The sequence below is a fragment of the Salmo salar genome, chromosome ssa20 (genome assembly GCF_905237065.1).
Source record: "Salmo salar chromosome ssa20, Ssal_v3.1, whole genome shotgun sequence".
NCBI classification, from domain to species: domain Eukaryota; kingdom Metazoa; phylum Chordata; class Actinopteri; order Salmoniformes; family Salmonidae; genus Salmo; species Salmo salar.
The window spans coordinates 52,692,412-52,712,063 of NC_059461.1; the positions used below are offsets into that span (position 1 = coordinate 52,692,412).

The window sequence follows — 19,652 nt, forward strand, 5'->3', positions numbered from 1 at the left end:
TAGGCTACATTTCGTGATACATAGGCATAGTAGAGGCAAATGATCCTCATTATATATAACGTTCCATTATTAGCCCATAGGCATGTATTTACGTCGGATGAAGATGGCGATGGGAACAAAAAAGGAGATGTCCTCGCTGAGAATCTCGCGCCGCACTGGTTCGAACCGGCTGGAACTTGCCCTCACGTGGAGTCATTCTTGGTAGCTTTGTTAATATGCAGCCAATGGTAGAGGTCCAGAAAACGACCTGCCAATCAGAAGGAGCTAGGGCGGGGTTTTGGGACATTAGTAGGAGGGGTTTTGTGGTCCAGGCACGCTCCTGTAAGAGCTCAGCTGTTTTGTAATAGTGAAAAATTATTATCCTACAGGACAAAGACGAGGGATGCCCAGTGACTTAAAGACGGATAGCTTCGTCTTCTACTGTACACATACCATAATTGACGTAATGTTCTGTTATTTGCAATGGAAATTCATGTTTTGCATCCTTGTGTAGGTATATCCCCCTTATGTATAGGCTACCTCTGAAGTATCCCTCAACAACTCATGTCAAACAACTACTAAATGTGTCTCTTCACACTCTTAGGCCTGGCCCTTACCATGTATCAACCTTATCTTCCAGGCCACCAGCCCTCCTTTGTTCTACGTTCCCGTTGTGCATCTCTTCTACCTGTGAAGATGGCACCCTCCCTGGCCACAGCCTTCTCCAGGCGCTGGTGGATGGCTGTGACTGCAGTCATAGAGAACCTGCTGTTTTCTGCTGTGCTGCTGGGCTGGGGCTCCCTGCTCATCATGCTCAAGTCTGAAGGCTTCTACTCCTACCTCTGCAGAGAACCTGGTAAGGCTGTGTAGCATGATGCACTACAATACCCATAATGCTCTGTGTTACATATCCTGTTTTTTTCAATATAGGGGGTTGGGAAATGAAGACAAATGGTTGGATTTATACAGTATAACACTATTCAAGGTGCTAAAATATATTTTATGTTGTAGACCGTTTTTACTACAATGAATAAGAAACCCCAAAAAGGATGCCATAATTATATGTATTATACTTGTGTTATTACACAAGTATTGTACATATGAAAATGATGGAAGGTTTTTTTGCTTCAATGAATGCTTGGTTTATGTTGCTTTAAAGGCTTGTTTCATTGTGACATTTAGCAACATTTGTTTTTATGACATTTTTTCTATATCATACTATTGCAGTCTCACTCAGCAAGTGAGACATGTGAATGGATATCACTTGGGCTTGGAAGGTCTGACAAGTATTAAGTGTGTTCTAAGCAATCCTACTTATTATGCTTATTTAATTCAGCAACAAAATGTGTTTCTATTTCACTACTGTGAGACAAAGATGACTTTATGTGTCTGTGTAGTTTTAATTCAATCACGTTGGTTGGAACGGTCCAACACTTCAATAGTGCTCTTTAGAACAATACCATAAGTTCTTTCATTGGGGGTTACAATAGAATGGTGTGATAGAATGTTCAGATCAAATGGATATTCTGTGGGCGAGGATGGGATGAAGTGATGGGGGTTTCTAATCCAATCACATTGAGCAGATTAATTGTATGAGTTTCCACTTACATTTGACATGATCAGTTCCCCCATGAGGGTCAACGCAAACGAAATCAGGGCCACATTCACAAAGAATCACAGAGTAGGAGTGCTGAAAAGAAAAGGCGGGCCGAACAGGCACCCATTAACATCGACGGAGCTGTAGTGGAGCGGGTCGAGAGTTTCAAGTTCCTTGGTGTCCACATCACCAACAAACTATCATGGTCCAAACATACCAAGACAGTCATGAAGAGGGCACGACAAAACCTTTTCCCCCTCAGGAGACTGAAAAGATTTGACATGGGTCCCCAGATCCTCAAAAGGTTCTACAGCTGCACCATCGAGAGCATCCTGACCGGTTGCATCACCGCTTGGTATGGCGACTGCTCGGCATCTGACAGTAAGACGCTACAGAAGGTAGTGCGTACGGCCCAGTACATCACTGGGGCCAAGCTTCCTGCCATCCAGGAACTATACAATAGGCGGTGTCAGAGGAAAGCCCATAAAATTGTCAGAGACTCCAGTCACCCAAGTTATAGACTGTTTTCTCTGCTACCGCACAGCAAGCGGTACCGGAGCGCCAAGTCTAGGACCAAAAGGCTCCTCAACAGCTTCTACCCCCAAGCCATAAGACTTCTGAACAATTCATAAAATCGCCACAGGACATTTTACATTGACCCCCCCCCCCCTTTTGTACGCTCACTGTTTGTTTGTTACCTATGCATAGTCACTTCGCCCCCACCTACATGTACAGATTACCTCAACTAGCCTGTGCCCCCGCACACTGACCGGTGCCCCCTGTATATAGCCTCGTTATTGTTATTCTTATTGTGTTACTTTTATTATTACTTTTTATTTTAGTCTACTTGGTAAATATTTTCTTCTTCTTGAACTGCACTGTTGGTTAAGGGCTTGTAAGTAAGCATTTTACGGTAAAGTCTACACTCGTTGTATTCGACGTATGTGACAAATAAAGCCTGATTTGATATAGCATCAGTTTCTCCTTTTAGATCATGAATAAGATTACATAGACGGGGGGGGCTGATCCTAGATCAGCACTTCTGAAATGCTTCGTGAGTACAGGCCCAGAACAACTGCTGCAGATGATTACCTAAATTGGGGTTGTTGTGCAGTTTTATTGATGACGTTGCCATAAAGGAGAGGGAATGGCCTTATGCACCTATACAGCCTGGCTAGTGTTGAAAGTGTGTGAGGGGGTTTTACTAGATCATTGGCCAAGACTATTGCGTTGTTTTCATCTCCGCCAAAGTTGAGCTTTGAGAAAAACGAACACGTCAATAGTGGTCAGCCTGTTTAACAAGCCTCTAATGCAGCTATGGTTCAGAGCCTCTCTCTCTCTCTCTCTCTCTCTCTGTCTCTGTCTCTCTGTGGGGATTTGATGGTTCCACTAAATCATACACATCACAGAGATGATGGATGAAACCAGGGGTTGGTGGGCGAGGGATCTGGGGTGAAAGTACCAGGTATATTTCTGTGTGCTCATAAGGGTATCTGTTTTGTTGGTTTATTTGCATCCAAATGCTACAGTGAACCGGTGACTTGGTTCTTTCTCCCCTCTCTCTCTTTTTGTCTCTCTCTCTCTCTCTCTCTCTCTCTCTCTCTCACTCTCACTCTCTCTCGCTCTGTTCTCATAGTCTATGACTCATCTGTCCTCCTTTCATCTTTCAAACACACAGACACTTAGGGAGGCAGTGGGCCGGAAGTGGGCATGAGGGAGAGGGAGGGGGAGACAGAGGGAGAGAGAGAAATATGTGTCATCACTGAGACCTTGAGATGACAGGACAAATAAAGCACATCATCATTAGGTAGGTCGTAACCTAATATCATTAAAACATGGCCTGTGATGGACTAGATGACATGATAATATTGATAGATCATGGCCTGTGATCGACTCAAGAGTCCTTTGATCATCTGCCACAATGCTTTCTATTTGCCAGGCAGCATTTAACATGTGAATAGGCCTTTTCATTTATGCAAATCAGGTCAGTCTCTACACTCTTTCATCCTTTTCTTGTCTTATGTTTTAAAATATGAATGTGTTCAAAGGGCATCTGTTAAACAGATTGCTGAGAGTCCTTTATGTGTTTGGTGTCATGGTGACCTTAGTCCCCATATCATTGGTTCCATTTAAAGGATCTGAGATTGGACAATGGGCTGCTTCTGTTTTGGTCTGCTAATGGAAAAGTGTGTGGTTAGGCTGAAACTGTGAATTGTGAGGCTCGCATTCCTCCTACATGCAACACTGTTGACTCCCAGTCCCTTCATCTCTCTCTCTCCGGCAGCTCTTGTGTTTCGTCACATAAACTAGCCTGTCGCCATGCCCCCATTGCATTTATCTTGGTAGAGTCTGTTAGTTTAACACTGCAAGGTGTGTACTGTTGCCTTAGTTCGGTTTACACTCAGTTTAGTTAAAGACATGGTTCACTGACAACGTGGACAGAACATATTGCACAGGAAATATCAAGCCTCTTGTTTTTATTCTTAGTATGAAGCATCCAGTGCCAGAAATAATACAACTACCACCAAATACCCCATTAGGTTTTAAGTGTACCAATAAGCATACCAGTCAATACAATAGAATATAATAGAACAACTTTATTTTTCTGTAATGGAACTTGGAAAAGCACATTTTTCATAACTCTTTCCTCATCATGTATGGTTAAGGTCCTAAACGATATCATAACCTCCATCGATAAGAGACAATACTGTGCAGCTTTATTCATAGACCTGGCCAAGGCTTTCGACTCTGTCAATCACCACATTCTTATCGGCAGACTCAACAGCCTTGGTTTCTCAAATTACTGTCTCGCCTGGTTCACCAACTACTTCTCAGACAGAGTTCAGTGTGTCAAATCGGAGGGCCTGTTGTCCAGACCTCTGGCAGTCTCTATGGGGGTGCCACAGGGTTCAATTCTCGGGTCAACTCTTTTCTCTGTATACATCAATGATGTCACTCTTGCTGCTGGTGATTCTCTGGTCCACCTCTACGCAGATGACACCATTCTGTATACTTTTGGCTCTTCTTTGGACACTGTGTTAACTAACCTCCAGACGAGCTTCAATGCCATACAACTCTCCTTCCGAGGCCTCCAACTGCTCTTAAACACAAGTAAAACTAAATGCATGTTCTTCAAACGATCACTACCAGCACCTGCCGCCCGTCCAGCATCACTACTCTGGACGGTTCTGACTTCGAATATGTGGACATCTACAAATACCTAGGTGTCTGGTTATACTGTAAACTCTCCTTCCAGACTCGCATTAAGCATCTCCAATCCAAAATGAAATCTAGAATCGGCTTCCTATTTCGCAACAAAGCATCCTTCACTCATGCTGCCAAACATACCCTCATAAAACTGACTGTCCTACCGATCCTTGACTTCGGTGATGTCATTTACAAAATAGCCTCAAACACTCTACTCAGCAAATTGGATGCAATCTATCACAGTGCCATCCGTTTTGTCTCCAAAGCCCCATATACTACCCACCACTGTGACCTGTATGCTCTCGTTGGCTGGCCCTCGCTTCATATTTGTCGCCAAACCCACTGGCTCCAGGTCATCTATAAGTCTTTGCTAGGTAAAGCCCCACCTTATTTCAGCTCACTGGTCACCATAGCAGCACCCACCCGTAGCACGCGCTCCAGCAGGTAGATTTCACTGGTCACCCCCAAAGCCAATTCATCCTTTGGCCGCCTTTCCTTCCAGTTCTCTGCTGCCAATGAATGGAACGAATTGCAAAACTCACTGAAGCTGGAGACTCATATCTCCCTCACTAACTTTATGCACCAGCTGTCAGAGCAGCTCACAGATCACTGCACCTGTACATAGCCCATCTGTAAATAACCCATCCAACTACCTCATTCCCATACTGTTATTTTTTTTCTTCTCTTTTGCACCCCAGTATCTCTACTTGCACATTCATCTCCTGCACGTCTATCACTCCAGTGTTTAATTGCTAAATTGTAATTATTTCACCACTATGTTTTGCTTTATCTTGGCCAGGTCGCAGTTGAAAATGAGAACTTGTTCTCAACTAGCCTACCTGGTTAAATATATATATATTTTTAAATGGTGTCCCTGTCTTTGACCCCCTTCCCCCTCCCCCTCCTCTGCTTTAACCTGTTAGGGACAGACGTTCTGCTAGAGGAACACCTCACCAATATCCAATGGTATAGCGTGGCGCGAAATACAAATACCTCAAAAATGCTATAACTTCAATTTCTCAAACATATGACTATTTTACACCATTTTAAAGACAAGACTCTCCTTTATCTAACCACATTGTCCGATTTCAAAAAGGCTTTACAGCGAAAGCAAAACATTAGATTATATCAGGAGAGTACCCTGACAAAAATAAATCACACAGCCATTTTCAAAGCAATCATATATGTCACAAAAACCAAAACCACAGATAAATGCAGCACTAACCTTTGATGATCTTCATCAGATGACACTCCTAGGACATTATGTTATACAATACATGCATGTTTTGTTCAATCAAGTTCATATTTATATCAAAACCCAGCTTTTTACATTAGCATGTGATGTTCAGAACTAGCATACCCACCGCAAACTTCCGGTGAATTTACTCAATTACTCACGATAAACACTGACAAAAAACATAACAATTATTTTAAGAATTATAGATACAGAACTCCTTTATACAATCGCGGTGTCAGATTTTAAAATAGCTTTTCGGTGAAAGCACATTTTGCAATATTCTGAGTACATAGCCCGGCCATCATGGCTAGCTAATTTGACACCCACCAAGTTTGGCCCTCACCAAACTCAGATTTACTATTAGAAAAATTGGATTACCTTTGCTGTTCTTCGTCAGAATGCACTCCCAGGACTTCTACTTCAACAACAAATGTTGTTTTGGTTCGAAATAATCCATAGTTATATCCAAATAGCTCCGTTTTGTTCGTGCGTTCATGTCAGTATCCGAACGGTGACGCGCGGGCGCATTTCGTGACAAAAAAATGTCCAAATATTCCATTACTGTACTTCGAAGCATGTCAAACGCTGTTTAAAATCAATTTTTATGCTATTTTTCTCGTAAAATAGCGCTAATATTCCAACCGGGCGACGTTATATTCATTCATAGACTGAAAGAAAAACATGGAGTCGTCTCGTGCACGCGTACTCCATTGTCATTGTTCCCTGCCTCACCACTCACAAAAACTCCTGCTTTTTTTCGCCCAGAGACTGCAGAGACGTCATTCCGCTTTCTGGTGCCTTCTGAGAGCCAATTGAAGCCTTAGAAAATGTCACGTTACAGCAGAGATGCTGTATTTTTGATAGAGATGCCCTAGAAGGAGAACAAATTGTCAGACAGGGCACTTCCTGTTATTTCAGCAGACTTGAGAGAGTAGAGAGGACTCCCCGCTTAACCCTCACCTCACCCACCTTGTGACCCAAAGCACTTACCTGACAGAACTCAGCCTTACTGGCTTCCTTAAACTAGCCTGGTCACAGATCTGTTTGTGCTTTCTTGACAACTTTTGTTTGGCTTGCCCATAGGAGTTGCCAAGACAGCAAAAACAGACCTTGAACAAGGTACTTAACCCTGATTTGCTCCAGGTGTCACACTCGTTGTTAGAATGAGAAGGGGACCAAAACGCAGCGTGGTAAGTGTTCATGATATTTATTATTTAATAACAAAAGGCGAAAATGCACAGTTCCGTCAGGCACAGACGCTAAACAGAAAATAACCTCCCACAAAACTCATGTGGAAAACAGGCTGCCTAAGTATGATTCCCAATCAGAGACAACGATAGACAGCTGCCTCTGATTGGGAACCAAAAACAAAGAAATAGAAAACATAGATGTTCCCACCTGAGTCACACCCTGACCTAACTAAACAGAGAATAAATAAGATCTCTAAGGTCAGGGCATGACAGTACCCCCCCCCCCAAAGGTGCGGACTCCGGCCGCAAACCTGAACCTATAGGGGAGGGTCCGGGTGGGCATCTCCTCTTGGTGGAGGCTCCGGTGCGGGACGGAGACCCCCCTCCGCTTGGGGCTCCCCCCACTTTCGTGGATCCGGACCGCAGTACGTCGCCGGAGGAACCGGACAGGGGACAGTCGCCAGAGGCTCCGGACCGGGGACCGTCGCCGCAGGCTCCGCGCCATGGATTGTCACTGGAGGCTCCGGGCCATGGATTATCACTGGAGGCTTCGTGCCATGGATCATCACTACAGGCTCCGTGCCATGGATTATCACTGGAGGCTTCGTGCCATGGATCATCACTACAGGCTTTGTGCCATGGATCATCACTACAGGCTCCGGGCCATGGATCATCACAGGAGACCGGGTGCGTGGAGCTGGCACAGGATATACTGGGCCGTGGAGGCGCACTGGAGGTCTGGAGCGTTGGGCTGGCACAACCCGTCCTGGCTGGATGCTCACTTTAGACCGGCAAGTGCGGGGTGCTGGCACAGGACGAACTGGGCTGTGAAGGCGCACTGGCGACACAGTGCGTAGAGCTGGCGCAGGATATCCTGGACCGAAGAGGCGTACTGGAGACCAGGAGCGCTGAGCCGGCACAATCCGTCCTGGCTGAATGCCCACTCTAGCATGGCAAATGCGATGCACAGGCACAGAGCGCACCGGGCTATGAATGCGCACTGGAGATATAGTGCGCATCACCGCATAACACAGTGCCTGACTGGTCACATGCTCCCCATGGAAAGCACGGGGAGTTGGCTCAGGTCTCAACCCTGACTCCGCCAATCTCCCCGTGTGCCCCCCCCCCCCTTACATTTTTTTGGGGGAGCTGCCTCTCGGGCTTCCGTTGTTACCGTGTTAATTCCTCGTAGCGTCGCCGTTCCTCCTTTGCTGCCTCCCTTGGACAGCGATATTCCTCAACCCGCGTTCAGGGTCCTTTGCCGTCCAGGATCTCTTCCCATGTCCAACTATCCTGGCCACGCTGCTTGGTCCGTTTTTGGTGAGAGGTTCTGTCACGCTCGTCGTTAGAATGAGAAGGGGACCAAAACGCAGCGTGATAAGTGTTCATTATTTTCAAGAAACACTCAAACAAAATAACAAAAGGCGAAAACGCACTGTTCCGTCAGGCACAGACGCTAAACAGAAAATAACCTCCCACAAAACTCATGTGTAAAACAGGCTGCCTAAGTATGATTCCCAATCAGAGACAACGATAGACAGCTGCCTCTGATTGGGAACCACACTCGGCTCAAAAACAAAGAAATAGAAAACATAGATATTCCCACCCGAGTCACACCCTGACCTAACCAAACATAGAGAATAAATAAGATCTCTAAGGTCAGGGCGTGACACCAGGGGTGCCGTACTACTATGGCTGACCCTGTAAAACACCACATTTCACTGCACCTATCCGGTGTATGTGACATTAAAACATAATTGTTTCCTTTTTTTTATCTGGCACCAGGCTAGCTTCCTTCCAGCTCTTATCAGCCAACTATTTTTTATCAGTGTTGTCTCAGTGTTATTAGCGCTCAGTAACAGTGGGATGTTTGTGGTGTTAGGGAGGACAGAGATGACATTATCTGGAGTTGATGAATCTTCTGTCTGCTCACTGCTTTGAAATAGATAGAGCTTTAAATGCTGATGATGATGATGATGGAAAATACTGTCAGTTGGTTATCTCTGGCTTCCTCCGATGAGTCAATGTGAGGAAATGCAGACATTCTACGCCGATGGCAACCATTTTCTAGCAACAAGGCTAGTCCGCTTGATTCTGTCAGTCATTTACATGTATCACTGATAAGTGATCGGGTCAGACGCATTGAGATTGACACAGCATCTATGGGCAGATCGAATGATAGATTAGTTGAAGATTGATTAGTTGATTATTACACAAAGCAATTTTTTTTTTGACATGAGTAAGAAACACATCCATTTCCCCTTGATGGATGATCAGGTTAAAGATGACAAATAACACATTATGTTCTCATTATGTTGCTGATGTAATAATCTTGTTGGAGCTTGGCCTTAGAGATAGCTGCAGGCCCCAGCTAGATAAATGCGGAAAAAGTTTTATTCTAATATTTTAGGCTAGGTGAACTGTAGTATCAGAACAATAACGTCGCAGTCATTTTTGTGTCATATGATTTCAATGAAACTGGATGCTTTGCGAGTCATTAGAATCACGGTGTAAACCCTCAGAACAGAGAGTGGAACTGTGTTTTGTTTGAAGGCATTATAAGGCCATTGTTGCGCTAACATAGTGTTTGTGCTCTGCATCGCTCAGGGAACTTCCCTTATTGACTCAGCAGCAGTACAGGCTCACATTGTCTGGATTACTCAGCAGTAAGAGCCCCCCAGCCAGGCAGGCTCAGCTGCCGTTGGCCTTCTGCTAACCTATGTGTTAACTACCATCTACCATGACCTTTAACCTACATATTATATAATACAGCCATGTCTACTCACAGCCTCATCCTCAAGAAAACAACAACCTGCTTTTCAAGACTGCTTGAAAAACATATTGTTACCAAAGGTTTTTAGAGAGGTTGTCCAAAGTCACATCACCTGAAAAAAACACTGAAAAAATAACAGTTTGTCTTGCGTCCTATCCTCGCCCAGGCCCTTACTCAATGCCTTACTAGCTCCCCTAGGCCACCAAACATCATTTTTTTACGAGACTTGTCACTGTCAAGGCTGTCATCATAGTCTTTTGTTTTATCTGTTATGTCTGAGTTAAACTCATGGAGACTAGTGTGTTGTCTACTGTTCTCTCCTCAACAACAACAGTAACAAGCCTCATAACCAGTCCTTATAACAATCTGCACTCTCAGAATGTTTTCATCATTCAGATGGCCCATAACATTCTCCCAATAGGCACATTCTATCTAATCAAGCTAGAATGTGAAGTTTTGGAAGGAACTTTAGAGTGATTGTTTCGTCTGTGGGTCTTCTGATCAAATGAGCATGACTGTCTTTTCCAATCCCATCTTGATAGTCTGATCATGCTTAATTTCTATACCAAAACATCAGGAATCTCTTTTTAATGTATGTTTTGATATCTTCTATGTATGATGCTAAATCTATTTCCCTCTGGGATCATGAAGTTGAATTTGAAGGTTCCATAAAGTTCTCTTGTGCCTCCAGGTAACAGCACCAGTCAAAACCAGTCTGAGCCAGTCCTGGTTGGGGATGAAGAGGGGATCACCCAGAGCCTCGTGGTGGAGGAGGAGTACCTCCAGATGAATGGCTGGCCCATCTGTAAGGACCAGGATGAGATGCTGAACTTGGCCTTCACCGTGGGCTCTTTCCTCCTCAGTGCCATCACCCTTCCCCTGGGCATTGTCATGGACAAGTATGGCCCCCGCAAGCTCCGGCTGCTCGGCAGGTAAGAGAACAGAGACAAGGTGGTATGTACAGTTGCGGCCACTATCATTTAAGCTAAGGTGTTGGGGTGACAGTCTCTGTACCCAGGTTTGAGTCCCGGCAGGGGCTGGACCCCAAATTCGCTATATATATTTGCCGCAAACACGGCACTCTAAAGTTTTATTGAGATTGTCACAAAAACCTCAGTACAGGGTTTAATACTTTTTAGTCCCCGCAACTTCCTGCTGCATATGTTTTTATGTTCTGTTTCTGACTTGGGTGTGTCTTCGTATGAAAAGCCTTCCTCATATTCAACCTGTTCTGTTATTTCAGCACCTGCTTTGCCTTCTCATGTATCCTGATCGCTTATGGATCGAGCGACCCCAAGAGTATGTATATTTCTTCATTCTTTCTTTATTTACTCAACGTTCTATTCTAGTACAGTGTGTATGTCTGTTCCACCCTGTCTCCTTAACACGTGTGTGTTCCCTGTACAGATCTGTCCATCCTCATATTCTTTGCTCTGGCACTGAACGGATTCGGAGGAATGTGCATGACCTTTACTTCCCTCACGGTAAGTGGTGTCTTCTCCTGTACTGCAGGGAGAGGCTAGGGAGGGGAGAGAGGAGAGTGAGCAGAGAGAGTTGGGGACAGTGGCGGAGGAGGGGGGAGAGCGCTAGGGTGGAGTAGGGAGCCAGGGGAGCAGAAAGAGGGGTGAGGAGAGAGGCGTGGAGAGCGGAGTGGAGAGGGGAGCGAAGAGAGAGGGGTGGGCGGGCGGGACATGTCGTAAACCCTTCCATGGGGGTGTCATCAGCATGGAGAAAGTGCTGCATCACAGGGAGGCCACGTGCAGAAGGAAAGGGAGAGAGACAGACCCTGCGTTAGAAATCAATTATTCAACCGTGCTCTGGTCCAGCTGAGAGCCTAAAAATGACACCTCCTCATTACTTATTCATGTTCCTGACAGGGACGCAGCCCTTTGATTGGGTGGCCCAGACCGCCAGGGTTCACAGGCAGCTAGACTAAATGTTCTGATTGTTCTTGCCTTAGGACCGGCCGGGTTTTCACTGACACAATGGTGTTTACAGATAACGTGATTTCATTGTTTCATTGTTTATCTGCGTAGATAAAACAGACAATGACACACGCACAAGAATTTTGAGAGAAAAGAGACACGGGGGGCTGAGCTGACAAACAGGAAGTAGGAAGGCAGTCACACTTAGCGCTGCTGGGGTTCGTTCAACCCCTCCCTGGCAGTTTCCTGCCCCTGGCCTCCCCACCACCCCCCACTGCAGGGGTTCAGAGGGGCTCTGTCTGTTTGTCTGTCTGGCTGGCACACTCACACACTACCACCCAGAAGCTGCCCAGCTGATTTCTTCTGCCCCCCCCCCACTCCCACTCCCACTCCCACACTGTAGGTGTTTTAATTTTCTCTGGTTTCATTCATTCCCCACGCCAGCATGTCTCAGCCTGTCCTGCTATGGCTGTTTAGTTCCCTCACGTGTGTGTGTGTGCTTGTGTGAGTGCCAAAGAACTGGCCTCTGGCATTGTTTCAGCTGTTCTGTTGCAGTAACCTCACTGCGGTAATTCCTTGCTCTGACTAACAGTGTGTTTTACACTGCTGGTCTGGGTTCATGTTGTTCTTGTACAGCGGGACCTTTTTTCTTCTGAACGTTCTTCTTCTCCTCCCGGGTGTGGGGGTCAAAGGTTTTCACAGAAGATTTTGTAAAAAACAAAAAAAATATTCAAATGTACCCTTTTTCCCCACAAAAGACGAAATGGATACATTGTAACTCATTCAATCAGTCTGAACTCATTGAGTTTGTCCCCCACAGACAGTTGGTATGATTATGTTTAGGTTTATTCTGTGTTTTGAAGTCATCTGGGTTGTAGGTTTACACAAAAGGAAAGGTATGCACCGCGATACCCCAACTCCATCACCTTTTTTCTTTGTTTCTATGTGTTTTCTTCTTCCTGGTTCTTCTAATTTACTGAAAGGGGGTGGTTTGGCAGCTTGCCCCCTCCCTCCTTCCCTCCATCACTCCCTCCCTCTCCCTATGATTGCACACTCAGCACTCTGTGTCCCAGGCAGTACAGCTGCAGTAAACAAGTGGAGGAGAACCCAAGGCGGTAAAAGAGAGCTCTCCTCTACACACCTCTGTTTTCTATCAGTAAAGTGCCTAGCCGATCTCTGTCTGCCCGCAGCCCTTCTCCGGTTACCAGCAGCAGGCTGTCAGTCTCTCCCTCTCTCTTCTCCTTCCCCCCCTCCCTCTTCTCTTTAATAGCTTTGAACTCAGTCTCTCCCTCAGTCAGCCATAGTATTAGTAATCACCACTGCAGATATCTCTCCTAACCTTTCTCTATCCATCTCTCTCTCTCAACCAGACCTCCCCCAGCCCCTCTCTCCGCACTCTTCCCACACACACACACACACACGCACACACACACAGATGCACACACACACACGCACACCACGCACAGATGCACACACACGCACGCACAGATGCATACACACGCACGCACAGATGCATACACACGCACGCACAGATGCATACACACGCACGCACAGATGCATACACACGCACGCACAGATGCATACACACGCACGCACAGATGCATACACACGCACACACGTGCATACACACGCAGCGCTCCCCCTCTTGTACATTGCAGCACGTGTTAAGATGGTTCTATTATCTCTGAGTCATGTTTTGCATGAAACACTAATCCTTTCTATTTTAGGACTTCTTCATTGGTCCCAATCCCTCTCTGGGATTTATGTCATTAGGTCCTCGGGGGGAATTAAGTTTCAGTCTGGCTCGATTTACCTACATGATTATTTACTACTTCCTGGCACTTGGAAAGAGAACGATGGAAGGGGTAGAGAGATGAATGCCGAAGCTGAGGTGGACTAATGATAGCCTGGGCCCAGATCTGTTTGTGCTAGTCCCACATTTGCATATGTCGTTCTCTTGCCAGGAAAGCACAAACAGATCTTGGACCATGCTAGACTAACAATAGCTCTTCTCTACTCAGACAGGGTCGCCACCACCAACACCGACACCCCCCTGCCTGTAAAATGTCCTAGCATCAGATGTTGACTTGCTAACTGGTGCTTGATGACACTATTCGACTGTGGAGGAACTGATCTCAGGGTCATATTGATTTCCTTATTAAAGGACATGGATGGATCGTAGAGGCAGTCAACTGCTGCACATGCTGTTGTTTTTGCTTTCACTGAACACTCAGCTTTAGGTTTAATGTCCAGTAGGAGTGGATTGGGATTCACAACAAGGCCAGTACTGCAAAACAAAGTGTTGACGACAGAGAGAAAGAGAGACAGAAAGAGGGAGAGAGAGAGTGGTAGAGTGATGGCACAGAGATGGAGATATTCAGGCCGGTGTTGTCTGCGTGTGGTGGTCAGGGACACAGCATGTTGACTCATTTTATGATGGAGTTGTGTCCTGTCAGGATTGGACTGGTTTGTACTGGTTCCCGTTGGCTGCTGAGAACCAGCCCAGTAAGCACTACAGCTTTTACGCAACAGCAGTCCCTCTTCTCTCTTTCACTTCTCTGTTTCCCCCCTTCCGCCCATTTCCTCCTTGTCTGTTCTCTCTGGTCTTTGTGCCTCAGAGGCTTTTAGTTATTCCACTCTTCCACTCTCCTCTTTTCTCTCCCACTTCTTTCTGTCTCTGTCTGCTGCACTAAAGATAACAATCATTGCTGCCGTCACACAAAATAATCAGATGAACCCAGAAGCAATGGGTTGTTTTCTGGCTAGGGTTTGTTTTTCAAGTGGAACTGCAGTGCACACATTTGAGACACTCATGCACCTCTCCTTGTAAGCAACATGTTGATATGCAAAGTGTAGAATGTGTAGTATTTACTTAGATAGGAATAGGATAGGACTGCGTCCTTAAATGGCTTTAGAGGAAAACTGCCTACCACAGGCATTCTTTACTGTCTGCAAACATCACTCAGCATTTCAGATAGGGATTTTCTCAATTTTCTCAAGTGATATCTACTTGCACGTAGCCTAGTTTCACCGCTGTGAGTGTCTGAACGTGTATTGCAGACATTTTGTTATCTGCTCAGGGCACAAACACGGCACTGACTGCAGGATATAGAGCCATAGTTATCAGCCCGTATCGGTTAAAGACTACTGGATTGCCCATCATGTTGTTGCTCCCCCACAACAAATGTTATTGGTCACATACACGTGTTTAGCAGATGTTATTGCGGGTGTAGCAAAATGCTTGTGTTCCTAGCTCCAACAGTGCAGTAGTATCTAACAATTGACAACAATACACAAATCTAAAAGTAAAAGAATGGGATTACATAGCAACCTTGTTTAGCTTCCAGTACATCCTATAGAGTTAGACACTGTTCATAGTCCAACACTCTACAAACAGACTTTTATCTCCATGACTGTTCAGATCCTAAAATGGAGCCAAATAGAGATTGGTAGGTGAATGCAGACAGTCCACCATTTGTATTGACCTTTTCTTCCTGGCTCTAGCATAGCTAACAGAGATGGATCTGTGCCCCAAATGGCACCCCATTCCCTATACTGTGTTTTTTTCCCCCCCCTTTTTCCCCTAATTTCGTGGTATCCAATTGTTAGTAGTTACTGTCTTGTCTCATCGCTACAACTCCCACACGGACTCGGGAGAGGCGAAGGTCGAGAGCCGTGCGTCCTCCGGAACACAACCCAACTAAGCCGCACTGCTTCTTAACACAGCGCGCATCCAACCCGGAAGCCAGCCGCACCAATGTGTCGGAGGAAACACCGTACACCTGGCAACCTGGTCAGCGTGCACTGCGCCCGGCCCGCCACAGGAGTCGCTAGTGCGCAATGAGACAAGGATATCCCTGCCGGCCAAGCCCTCCCTAACTCGGACGACACTAGGCCAATTGTGCACCGCCCCGTGGGCCTCCCGGTTGCGGCCGGCTGCGACAGAGCCTGGGCTCGAACCCATAGTCTCTGGTGGCACAGCCTTAGACCTTAGACCACTGCGCCACCCGGGAGGCCTACTGTGCACTCCTTTTGACCAGGGTCCATAGGGACTTGGTCAAAAGTAGTACACTATGTAGGGAACAGGGTACCATTTGGGATGTATCCAGAGACAGTATTCATGAAACAGGTAATGTCTCAGGTTAACTGAGATTGGCCTAGAGAGAAAAGAGTTGGCCAATCATTAACTAGCCCTGGGTTGTTGTTTCTGCATCTAGACACTGTATTTAGTCATGCCTGATGGAGTAGAATTCAGGAAGTGTTCCGAAATTGGATCACTGTACTGTGGCCAGGTAGATTAGGAAGACAAACTCATGGCTGCACTGCTATCAGGGCCAGGGTCAGTAGGCAAACATTGTTCAACGTTGCAGAGAGAAATGTCATTATTAGTGCTGACGTGATTTCCTTTTTCTACATCCTATAAAGTATTTATATCTGAATGTTCTACAATGTAGCGCCCCTGGACTTTTTAACTAAGTGACCCAGATCCTGTTTCCCAACCTGATCTTGCCTGTTCTCACAAGCTGTAAATCTACCTCCTTCATTACATTGACAGTTGGATATCCTTCGTATTATGTCAGAGTTATACGACATAATTATGTGGTTTGATTTCTGAACGTGAACGAGAAACTTGTCTGTGGTGGTTTGTTTTGGGAACCACCACAGTAACTCTCAGTCAAACTGACTTCAGACCACTAAAACTAATGAGGCAACTACAGTAATTGCAGCACTTAAGCTGGGAGCTGGTTTGGACCTTCAGATGCTGTTGATGTTTTAGGCTCTACCTTCTGTTGACAATTCATTATTTTTCCTTCCCCCCCATGTCCTTAATTTGATCAAAGGCAGGTGTGACTCGTTCCATTACATCCAAACCTGGGTTAGTAACTGTTTTGGACTGCTTTGGTCTGTCTGTCTGTCTGTCTGTCTGTCTGTCTGTCTGTCTGTCTGTCTGTCTGTCTGTCTGTCTGTCTGTCTGTCTGTCTGTCTGTCTGTCTGTCTGTCTGTCTGTCTGTCTGTCTGTCTGTCTGTCTGTCTGTCTGTCTGTCTGTCTGTCTGTCTGTCTGTCTGTAACTGACTCAGTGAGGTCATTGAAAGTCATGTGATAGTCTGATGACACACTGATGGTCTGGTGGTGACAGATAGATAGGGGAACTGAGGAGAGCAGAGCAATGGAAATCACATCCCTGATGACGCTCAAGCACATTATTCAGCATATTCCATATGAGTTTATTCCAGGGCAATGTCACAGCTAACACTGCTGATTGAAGCTGTGCTAAGTGGAGGTTGGTCGGGTGCTTGGAGTGATGGTGGAGAGGTAGCCTTGCATAAGACCAGTGTTTCTCTCTTCTATCTGCCAGCCTGATCTCTCACACACACACACACACACACACACACACACACACACACACACACACACACACACACACACACACACACACACACACACACACACACACACTATCCTTGTGTAGACCAAACAGTTGATTCCCATTCAAAATCCTATTTTCCCTAACCCCTACACCTAACCCTTACCCATAACCTTAACCCCAAGCCCCTAAACCTAAGCCCTAGCCCTAATTGTAACCCTAACACCTAAGCCTAAAATACCCTTCTTCCTTGTGGGGACTGGAGAAATGTTCCCCACTTCTGGTCCCCACAAGGATAGTAAAACAAAACACACACACACACACACACACACACACACACACACACACACACACACACACACACGAACACACACACACCTCTTCTTGTCCTGACAACGAGGCACCAGTGCTGAGTTGCAGTAGAGTCTTACAGTAGGAGGAAGTAGGTGTCATAATAGAGATGGTCCCAGCTCATTTCACTTCTCCAGGAGGACTAGAATGTGATTGTTAGTGTAGCTGTCATGTAGGACGTTTTGATTCTGCCGTTAACCTTTGTTCAAATTAGTGGTCAAGGGTAATGCCGTCTGAGGAGGCCATGGCACGAGGTGAGAGATTTCCTCCATGGCTCAGACAAGCAGGAAACCTGTGGTGAGGGTGGATGGACGGATGGAGAGATTGGTTTCGGAGGAGTTCTTGGCGAACTGTTGAACTATGACCCAGTTCAACAAATATGCCATGAAACAGCTCTGTTCAGGAGTTGCTGTGCTGGTGTTTCTATCAGTTGCGTTTTTGTTCTCCCTCTCTTTCCCTTCCCCGACCCGTCATGGGAGATTCAAGTGCACACACAGTGGATATATGTTGTTTTTTAAAATTGTATTTTTCTTACTCTCTCTCCCTCTAACTCCTTCCCTGCTTCCTTTCCTCCCCTCCCCCTCTCTCCTTCCTTCTCTCAAGGACAGTTGTTTACAGTTAGGAGTTTAGTTGGGAACAGACTGTGCTTTAAGCTCAAGAAGAGGGCTACATATGCAAGCTGCTCTGGACTTTCTCTCACTCTGTCATAAATAGTGTGGGGAAAGCATCACCAAGACTCCACCCACATCACTCATTCTCTGTCAACAACCTCCCAAAAACATATTTTACGATTTCCTAATATAATGTCATGCCTTACATTTTTGGAAAAACGATGACTGAGCGTCTCTATGGCTATTCATGCGTTTTTACTCAAGAGTCTTTATGCACGTGTTTTTAGACAAGAGTGTCTGGTGGCACAGCCTTAGACCTTAGACCACTGCGCCACCCGGGAAGCCTACTGTGCACTACTTTTGACCAGGGTCCATAGGGACTTGGTCAAAAGTAGTACACTATGTAGGGAACAGGTACCATTTGGGATGTATCCAGAGACAGTATTCATGGAACAGGTAATGTCTCAGGTTAACTGAGATTGGCCTAGAGAGAAAAGAGTTGGCCAAACATTAACTAGCCCTGGGTTGTTGTTTCTGCATCTAGACACTGTATTTAGTCATGCCTGATGGAGTAGAATTCAGGAAGTGTTCCGAAATTGGATCACTGTACTGTGGCCAGGTAGATTAGGAAGACAAACTCAGACTTTATGCACGTGACTGCATTGGTCTGATTCAAGTGTGGCCTAATCTTATGTCCTGTCTCTTTCTTGTGTTCTCTCCTCAGCTTCCCAATATGTTTGGTGACCTTCGTTCCACCTTCATCGCTCTCATGATTGGATCGTATGCATCCTCCGCTGTCACCTTCCCTGGGATCAAGGTAACTTACTCACACACACATCTACTTAGCTAGTCTACACACTCATGCACATCATTATGAATGCACACCATTATGGAGGTTAGCTATCAAGGCTAACTATGCTTTCTACTATCAGGGTTACCTGTTTGACTCTACTTTCCTATTCCCTCATGTCAGTGTGAAGGTCGGACACAGAGGCTAATGTTGTGGTTGTTGGTCCCTGCTCCCTCTCTCGTCAGGTGATCTATGACCTAGGAGCCACCTTCATCACCATCCTGCTGGTGTGGGCTGCCTGCGCTGGCCTCGTCTTCATCAACTGCTTCTTCAACTGGCCCCTGGAGCCCTTCCCTGGACCTGAGGATATGGACTACACGTAAGACACTCCTAAACATCACACTCCTAAACTTCACACTCCTAAACTTCACACTCCTTAACATTAGTTCATTTAGTTATTATTAGTTTTACAGCATTTTTTCATTCCTGGTAACCTAAAAATAGCAGACATCCCTGTAACCTAATGCTAGTTTAGTATTACTAGTATTTGCTACTTATATCATGAATTATGTGATATGACTTATGTTATTAGTTACAGTATAGCATTAGTTCTAACCTAATATTAG

At 45.7% G+C, this 19,652-nt stretch overlaps 1 protein-coding gene across 2 annotated transcripts in view; it reads left to right on the top strand.

Annotated features, from left to right (window-relative positions):
• Nucleotides 1-19,652, top strand: part of LOC106580788 (large neutral amino acids transporter small subunit 4) — a 30,626-nt gene that overhangs the window by 1,611 nt on the left and 9,363 nt on the right. For both annotated transcript variants that reach the window (XM_014162202.2, XM_014162203.2), the window contains exons 2-7: nt 620-835; nt 10,675-10,915; nt 11,227-11,282; nt 11,391-11,467; nt 18,961-19,053; nt 19,272-19,405. In XM_014162202.2, the coding sequence (XP_014017677.1) occupies nt 676-835; nt 10,675-10,915; nt 11,227-11,282; nt 11,391-11,467; nt 18,961-19,053; nt 19,272-19,405 (761 nt within the window). In that variant the 5' untranslated portion in view covers nt 620-675. The remainder of the gene's footprint in view (nt 1-619; nt 836-10,674; nt 10,916-11,226; nt 11,283-11,390; nt 11,468-18,960; nt 19,054-19,271; nt 19,406-19,652) is intronic.